The 9,301-nt window shown below is 26.6% G+C and overlaps 1 protein-coding gene across 1 annotated transcript in view; it reads right to left on the bottom strand.

Annotated features, from left to right (window-relative positions):
* The window catches only part of LOC129908263 (tRNA dimethylallyltransferase), a 58,787-nt gene extending 50,025 nt beyond the window's left edge, over positions 1–8,762 (bottom strand). The window contains 4 exon segments of the mRNA XM_055984645.1: positions 4,550–4,656; positions 4,912–5,062; positions 5,155–5,294; positions 8,525–8,762. Of these exon segments, the coding sequence (XP_055840620.1) occupies positions 4,550–4,656; positions 4,912–5,062; positions 5,155–5,294; positions 8,525–8,644 (518 nt within the window). The 5' untranslated portion in view covers positions 8,645–8,762.
* Positions 8,763–9,301: the final 539 nt, after the last annotated feature.

A 9,301-nucleotide genomic window follows, 5' to 3' on the forward strand; every position in this document is an offset into this window, starting at 1 on the left:
TGTCTGTCTGTCTGTATAAGGATCTACATCCTAAACGGATGGACCGATTGACTTCAAATTTGGTATGTAGCATTTTTTGGAGACCCTCCAGAGGTGTTTTTGGAATTAATTTTTTTGGGCCAAAAATAACGGTACTTGTCATACACCAATTTCAGTAAAGCTGTAATTGCTCAAAAACGGCTCCAACGATTTTGTTTAAAAAATTCAAATGTAAGTTTGAAAACAAGGTCTATCTTCTAATGAAAAAATTTTTTTTGGAAAATCATTATTAACGGTACCTGCCATAGAACGGTTTTTTTTAAATCCGATATTCTCCGAAACGGCTTATTCGATTTCAACGAAACTTTTTTTGAAGAAGCACTTATATAACTCAAATATAAGCCAAAAATAAAATTTCAAAAAAAATAATTTTTGGATTTTTAAAAAAATTTTGAAATTTTTTTTTGAAAAATAAAATTTTCGAAAACGGGACATTGTATTTTTTTGAAATTTTGTTTTTAGATGTGGATTAGTGATTTCTACAAAATGGCATACCAATTTTAATTTAAACATTTTTTTTAAAGAAAATCTGTTCCTTCTGCCTTCATTTTTTTTCAAAGTACAAAATCTCGGCAGTGCGCAAGCATGCGCAGCTAAATATTTTTATTTTGAATCAACAATTGATTGGTACACATACCCTATTCGGCTTAATGAATGGAACCGAATGGATTTTTTACGGTACCTGCCATAAAACCGTTTTTTTTCAAATCCGATATTCTCCAAAACGGCTTATTCGATTTCAACGAAACTTTTTGTGAAGAAGCACTTATATAACTCAAATATAAGCCAAAAATAAAATTTCAAAAAAAATAATTTTTGGATTTTTAAAAAAATTTTGAAATTTTTTTTTGAAAAATTAAATTTTCGAAAACGGGACATTGTATTTTTTTGAAATTTTGTTTTTAAATGTGGATTAGTGATTTCTACAAAATGGCATACCAATTTTAATTTAAACTTTTTTTTTAAAGAAAATCTGTTTTTGGCCGATGATTCCGAAACACCCTGTGAAATAATTTTATTGAAATTCATTGGTATAACAGCCCTAGAAATGTCCTTCAAATAAAAAAAAAAATTGTACCGCTAACTCAATCCGTTCAAAAGTTATGATTTTTGCAACGAGATAAGTCATTTTGGACAACCGTGCGCCGTCTGGTTCAAGGGAGCGGACCTAATCCTGGAATGATTTAGGCAGGAATGGGGGACTAAGAATAATCAGATAATGAAGGAGTCACCAAAATATTGGAATATTATTTAAATATTGGAATATTATTTAAATTTTCAATTTGGGGGGAATGTCACTATTTAGCTTTGTAGATAGAGGGAGATAGAAAGATGCATAAGTAGAAATGGAAATTGTTTATTAAAAATTGAAAAAAAAAAACTTAAAACGTACAACCACGGTTGCCCATAAGTAAAAATTATTATTTTTATGTAGTTAAACAGATTAGATTCTAAGAACTTATTTTGTTTTCAAATAAATTTAAAAAATTGTAAATAAATACATAGTAGATATTTGTTTTTTAACCAAGACAAATATATAAAGTCTTATGATAAATAGTAATAGCAAAAATATTTAAGTTTCGTAAAAGAGTTATAAAATTCCCCCATCAGATTAATGATGTCCAGAAACATTTAATATTTTTGAATTTCATTTAGATTCAGTTTTTTTACAGCGAAATTAACAAAACGTAAATTCTGTAGAATATTTGTTTGAATCTTCTCTCTTTAATAAGTGAGAAGCATTTTTAACTTCTTAGAAAATAATGAAACATTAAATTTCAAACATGGTCTCGAAACATTTTATCAATACTTGCAGTGAATGTGGCATAAGATGATTGTATTTAAGTGTATGTATTTCGCGTTTATAAAAATATGCTTAAATATTTTAGTTAAATTTGACTAATGTGGCAATCACGTTTGAAATAAAATTTAAAATTGTATTCTTCTTTGAAAATGTTTTTTTTTTTTTTTTGTATTCTTCTTTTTTAAATATTTTTTCCTTGTTTCCTAGGTGATTGATGTCGAATAGAATATTTTGTTTTGAAAACTTGAATACATTTTTGTTTTGGAATTTTTGTTTGATATTTTCTTACGCAATGTTGCAACATTTAACTTAACTGTAATTTATTTTATTAATGAAATAATAAAGCGAGTAATGCTATATTATTATTTTATGTACTTTAATACATAAAAACAAAAACTTTCCCCTCTTAATACAGGGCGCTCTACAACTGATTATTCTAGAAAAGTGGATTTTTTATAATTAAAAATTTGTAGGTATGCAATTGTAGGTACATTGAACACATACAATGTAGTTTTTAATTTTTTTTTATTTTAAGATTTTTGTTAAATTTTTGAGCTTTTTTATTAATTAAAACGAAAGGTTTAAAACTTGACAAAAATCATAAAACTTAAGAAAACATTTAACATTTTGTTATGCCAAAAACTAATGACCTTCCTTTGAATTTAATCTGACTCGTTGACGCTCCCTTTTATGATTTAGTTTTTAACTTACTTTATAACTCAAAATGATGCAGTTTAAAACTTATTTTTATATTAACAATTTTAATTATAAGGTAAAAACTATACCTAATAAATAATAAGCGATACAAGATAAGTTAAATGTTGCAACATTGCCTTAGAATATATCAAATAAAAGTCCCAAAACAAAAATCTATTCAAATTCGCAAAAATAAATTGTTTGATTTAAATATACAGTAAAACCCGGATAAGTGCCTCTCGCTTAAGTGCCTAACCCGCATAAGTACCTTTGTTTTTTTAGAACCAAAATTTTTAGGATTTTTTTCATATACAACTCATCTCTTAAGTACCTTTCGCTTAACTACCTTCCCCGCTTAATTACCTGCAATTTCAAATACTTATAATTGAATTTACTTGCAGAAATTTCTTTTAAGTACACATTTGAAACAAGTTTCAACAATAAGAAAAACTTCGTTTGCTATAGCGCTTTAAAATTCAAAAATTTTACTAAAGGTAGAAACTAACTTGTTAGCTATTTTAAACATTCAAAGTAAATTTTGTTTGTGAAGATTATTTTTTTAGTTATCAAACATGTTATTTTTTTATTATTGAATAAATAAAGAGATAAGTGCCTATGAGCACTTAAGCGAGTTCTTGTAAGTACCTAACCCGCTTTAGTGCCTATTAAAACGGGGCATTTAAGGTGAGGTACTTATCCGGGTTTTACTGTACTCAAATTACTATCACCTAGGCAACAACAAATAAACAAAGCGTTGTAAACAAAAAATATTTTGTTTACATTTCTCCTTCCCTATTTCCAGGCAGTCGAAATTCAAACATATGATTTCGGTTTTTTCTCTTTATCCTTTTAAAAAGATGAAAGTACCTTTCTCCCTCTTACACACGTATTTTATTCCTTCATTCTACTTTCCAAAACTGGAATAAAGCTACCGCAGCGCACCCTAGTTCAAGGAAGCGGACCTAATAAATTCACATTCATGATAGTACTATAGTTTATATATACAATGAATGCAGTAAAAAAACAATGAATCATATTGGGATTTACATTTCCATGAAATTTTGTGTTAATTTGAACTTTAAAAAATCCCTTTAATATCTTTATTTCTTAAAAATGGGCTTCCTGCTGCAATTTTTTTGAGATTACAAAACTTGCTTATAGATATTAACGAATAACATACAAACCTTCAACTTTATGAACCTAAACTTTTGGCTGGAGGGTAAAATTTGCTGGTTTTTAAGGTAATCTACAAAAAGCAATTTACTAAATATTTAATAAGCAAAAAGAGTTGTCATTAGAGACACTATCATTCAATAGCTTAAATATAAAATATATATATTTATTTTTTTCTTGGTTTTTTTTTATATTAAAGGAAGGCGTTTCCACGCCACACAACTAAAAAAGATTTTAATCATTATCTCTGAAAAAAAAATTACTTAAAACTGTCATATTTCTATTCCTAATCAATTGACATTTCTTTAAAAGCAAAAGCACTAACAAAATGTAAAAAAAAAAATGCGTCTCTAAATAATTTTTATAATGACCTTGCAGATAATTTTGTTTTTGGTTTAAATTAAAGAATAGTAAAATAAAAAAATTAAGAAAAAAAAAATCAACCTTGGGAATAAAATGGCGTATTCAACAAAATGTTGTATATTGTATTATCAAAGTTGTCAAAAACCAAACTGGCGCTGGTCGCTTATCACTTGAGGAAACTGTGAACCTTTCCAAATCTAGCAAAAAAATATAGAAACTTAAATATTATCTAAAATCGTTTTTTTTTTTTTGTTAATTCAAGTAGGTACTTAAAGATTATTTAAATGTAAAAACCCTTAACTATTTGCAAAACCATCCACCAAAAAAAAAAAAACTTTTACAAGCTGACAATTTTTTTTTAACTTTTAATTTTCATAGTTCAAAAATATTGCGATAACATTTTTTACAACATCGGATCTGACGCAATATCAAGTGTAGGGACATTATGTACAAAAAATAATAAATTGAACTTACCTTATAATTTTTCTTCTATTGTTTGGATGCATACGGTTTGCTGATGTTGGATCCACTTTTTTTAGTAAAGTATGTAGTTCCTCAGATGTCAATTTTGTTTCCAGTAACTTGAATTAATTTATTAATAACAAATTAGCTGAGTTATACAAATATTGATTTTTTTAAAATTATAATTTAACATTTTAACCTCTAAAAATTAGTAATTTTTAAATAAGTAAGTTCATAAGGTTTGGACAAGTTTAATTGATTAATAGTATTGCACGATAAAGGTAGAATTAGCAAAACTGTTTCCAATATTTTTCCCCATAAAAAAAAACATAAAAAATGTTTTCAAAAAAATTATTTTAAATATTGATACTTACATTTTCTGTTATTTTGATTGAAGGTTTGGTTTCTGGTTTATCATTTTTTTGGAAATCATTTTCCACCAAAATATTCCATAGAAGACTTTCAATATAATAGTTTGTACCACCAACGACAATAGGAAGTTTTGATTTCGACATCAGGTCCTCTGTCTACAATTTATTTATTTTTATGTAAGGAAAATAAGTTTTTTTGTTTCTTTTTTTTAATGATAATTTTTGTTTAAATTATTTGAAAAGGATTCTATTGACACTGCAGCATCTCTAAAGTTAAGAACTGTAAAAGCCTCTCCTGGTTTAACAACATCTAGCAGATGATGTTTCGCTCGCGATTGTTCAGCTTTCGTCGCCTTAGCGGTCACAATGTCCAATTTAGAATAAACCTTTACAAATAAAATATTGAAAACAAATAACTTATTATTGATAACGTACCTAAAGAATACACAAAAAGAAAAGCAAGCAAAGAAAGTTTTTAAGAGAAAGTTTTTAATATTTTGGATATGGATTCAGGAATTTCCGACGTGGCAATGATTTTTGTAACCTTAGGCTTCATTTGTTGTTTTTTTTGTTTAAAAATTATTGAAAGCTGCGTTCCTTTGGAAATATTTATCTACTTTTAGTACTTAAAACTACTTTGAACTACTTTTGCTATAATGAAAAAGTAGTTCAAAGCAGCTTTGAGTACTAAAAAGTAGATAAATATTTCCAAAGGAACGCAGCTGAAATAATCCTTTTTTTAAATAATAAACTAGGTAGTTAACAGAACAAATTAACATTTCATAATCAAAATAATAATTATAAAACACTTCAATAGTTGCATTTAGTGAAAAATGTTTGTTTCTTTGTTTTCGTGTTTAACATTATTATTTTTAAATAGCAGCTTAGTTTTCTACGCCATCTTAGAGCAAATGTTTCAACCAAAGATTTTTTTCATCCATTTGTTGGTGAAAATTAAGTATATTTTCTTTTATTTTCAAAAATTGAAGATTACTAGAAACATAAAAATTGTGTGCATTTTCACAAAATTTTATCAAACTCCAACTATTTTTGTTAAAGATAAAAATAAAAATAAATAAAATGCACGACTGGGTCGCACGAACTTGCTCTTAGAGTTAAAGTTGCTTAAATTTTTAAGACTTTTTATATAGAAATTTGGAAAAAAAAACAAAATTCGTTTTTTTTAAAAATAAAATAAAATCTGAAATTAAATTGCCCTCCAAAACAAGTATGCAGTTTTGATTGATATATTAACATGCATTTTTAGAAAAATAATTTTTAAAATCGTTAGAGCCGTTTTTTAAAAAACTAATTTTTTATAAATATTTTTTTGGAAAAAAAGTTTTAAAATAAAATTGGTATGTCATTAGGTAGAAATCACTAATCAACATCTAAAAACAAAATTTCAAAAAAGTTCAATGTCCCGTTTTCGAAAATTTGATTTTTCAAAAAAAAATTTTCAAATTTTTTTTAAAAATCCAAAAATTATTTTTTTTCAAAATTTTATTTTTGGCTTATATTTAAATTATATAAATGCTTCTCCACAAAAAGTTTCGTTGAAATCGAATAAGCAGTTTCGGAGATAATCGGATTTGAAAAAAACGGTTCTATGGCAGGTACCGTTAATAATGATTTTCAAAAAAAATTTTTTTCATTGAAAGATAGACCTTAGCTTAAAACTAACATTTGAATTTTTTAAACAAAATCGTTAGAGCCGTTTTTGAGATATTTCAATTTTACTAAAATCGGTATATGACAAGTACCGTTATTTTTGGTCCAAAAAAATTAATTCCAAAAACCACTCTGGAGAGTCGCAGAATAACGCTACATACCAAGTTTGACATTAATCGGTCCATCCGTTTAGGCTGTAGCTCCTTATACAGACAGACAGACAGACTGACAGACAGACTGACAGACTGACAGACAGACAGACAGACAGACAGACAGACAGACGGACTTCCGGGACCCACTTTTTTGGCATTGTCTACCATCGTAATGTCATGGAAAAATATTATCTCAACTTTTTTTTTTTTGTACGAATGCATAACTTGATATATAGTACCTATATCGCAAGTAAAAAGGAGGGTACTTTTGCACAAAATCATTTAAAACCCCTATTTTTACATGCGAGTTGCGATATATGTAGGTTCTATATATCAAGTTATGCATTCCTAGAAAAAATAAAATGCACAACTGGGTTGCACGAACTTTCTCTTAGAGTTGAAGTTACTTAAATTTTTAAGACTTTTTATAAAGAAATTTGGGAAATGTAGGTATGTATACATATACAAATAAAAAAATTCGTTTTTCAAAGAAACGACATCTGAAATGAAATTGCCCTCCAAAACAAATATGAATTTGCAGTTTTATTTGATATATTAAGATGCATTTTTAGAAAAAGAAATTCAAAATCGTTAGAACCATTTTTTTTTAAAACTAATTTTTTATAAATAATTTTTTGGAAAAAAAGTTTTAAAATAAAATTGGTACGAAGTACAAATCATTAATCAACATCTAAAACTAAAATTTCAATAAGTTTTCGAAAACTTAATTTTTCAAAAAAAAAAAACAAAATTAAAATTTTTTTTTAAACCATAAATTATTTTTTTTTAATTTTATTTCTAATTTACATATAATAAAATAATTATATTATTGCTTTTGTAAATAAAAATTCGTTAATACAATTTAGCAGTTTGGCAGAAAATCAGATTTGAAAAAAGCGTTTCTATGGCAGGTATCGTTTAATAATGATTTAAAAAAAAAATTTTCATCAAAAGATAGACCTTGTTTAAAAACTAACATTTGAATTTTTTTAACAAAATCGTTGGACTGATTTACTTGAAATTTCTCGAAAACGACTCCAACGATTTTGTTAAAAAAATTCAAATGTAAGTTTTAAGACAAGGTCTATCTTTTAATGAATTTTTTTTTTAATCATTAAAAACGGTACGGTACCTGCCATAGAACCGATTTTTTTTAATTTCGATTTTCTCCGAAACTACTAATTCGATTTCAACGAATTTTTTTTTTTAAGATTTATCAGCCCTATTCTGCTATTCTTCGATTCACGTGAATCGAATGATACCCTTTCTTAATCATGTCAAATTGGCTTTGAAAAACTTCTTACTTTGGATAGCAAAGTGATGTTCCTGTCTGTTTTAGAAATTCTAAAGAAAAAAAAAATTGTCTAAATTTAATTTTAACCACCTTTTAAACGCTTCGAATAGCAGAATTAGGCTGTATATAATTTTAATTTAAACCAAAAATAAAATAAATAAACTTAAATAGAAGAGTAACATTGAAGCTACTGACTCACTGTACAAGAGCAAGGCAAAAGTAAACAAATACCACACAAACACTTCTATAGTGGATAAGAAAACACTTTGCACATTCACGTGTATTGTGATTTGTGAATGAATAACAAAAAGAGAGAGGTATACTTCAGTAGATATTCTGTTTCGTTTTCTGTTTTGACACACAAAAAATCGACATAAACAACATTTCTTCACAAAAGAATTGCACTTTATTTCTTTGTAATTATTTAAATTACGTGCGTATTAATAGAAAAAATAAAACAAAATTCATTCCATTCTGCACTACACAAATCATTGCGAACCTGCATAGAATCGGCACTTATAATTTCTCCACCGAATCGCTCCGCCAATTCGATTGATAACTTCGTTTTTCCTGTGCCCGTAGATCCCAAAATAACAATTAATGGAACTTTGCGAATCATTTTAAACTTTCTAAATGCGTTTAATTTGTTAATTAATTCCAGTTTTCAATTTAAAATTGAATAAAATCACTGCAAAAACCGACGCAACCGACAGCAGCCACCACGTTGTTGTTTCCAATTTTACTTATCGTTGCAAACATCTGGTTGAAATGTCAAACTTCATATGAAAATAGTGGAATATAATTGTGTGAGTATTTGTGTGTAAAGCGTATGTTTGCATGGACTGTATTCAGAGGGGCAGGTTTTGTGGATTGTGGTTTGTATTGTTTAATACAAATTATTTTTGTTAAATAATTTTATAAAAGGTTAATTTTTTTTTTTAATTTCTTAAAAAGAGGAGAATAAAAATAATAAATTAATTAGGTAAATTGTGTGATAAAAGAAAATAAAATAATACTATTCTATGGACCAGGGTTGTGAAAAATCATTTTCTTCTTACCTAGTCATCTTATTAATGCATTTGCTTTCCGTTAAAAATTAAAAAAAAATATTAATTGCAAATAATTTTTTTTAATTGTATTGCAAACAAAAATAGTTTGCATAAAAAAAATATTGTTGCATAGAAATGTTATCGTAAAAAATTTTCTGCCTTGCCTTGAGAAAAAAAATGCTATGCAAATATTTTTTCGTCGAATTTCTTAAAATTTTGACTATTTG

This window comes from Episyrphus balteatus, chromosome 2, assembly GCF_945859705.1.
Source record: "Episyrphus balteatus chromosome 2, idEpiBalt1.1, whole genome shotgun sequence".
NCBI lineage: Eukaryota > Metazoa > Arthropoda > Insecta > Diptera > Syrphidae > Episyrphus > Episyrphus balteatus.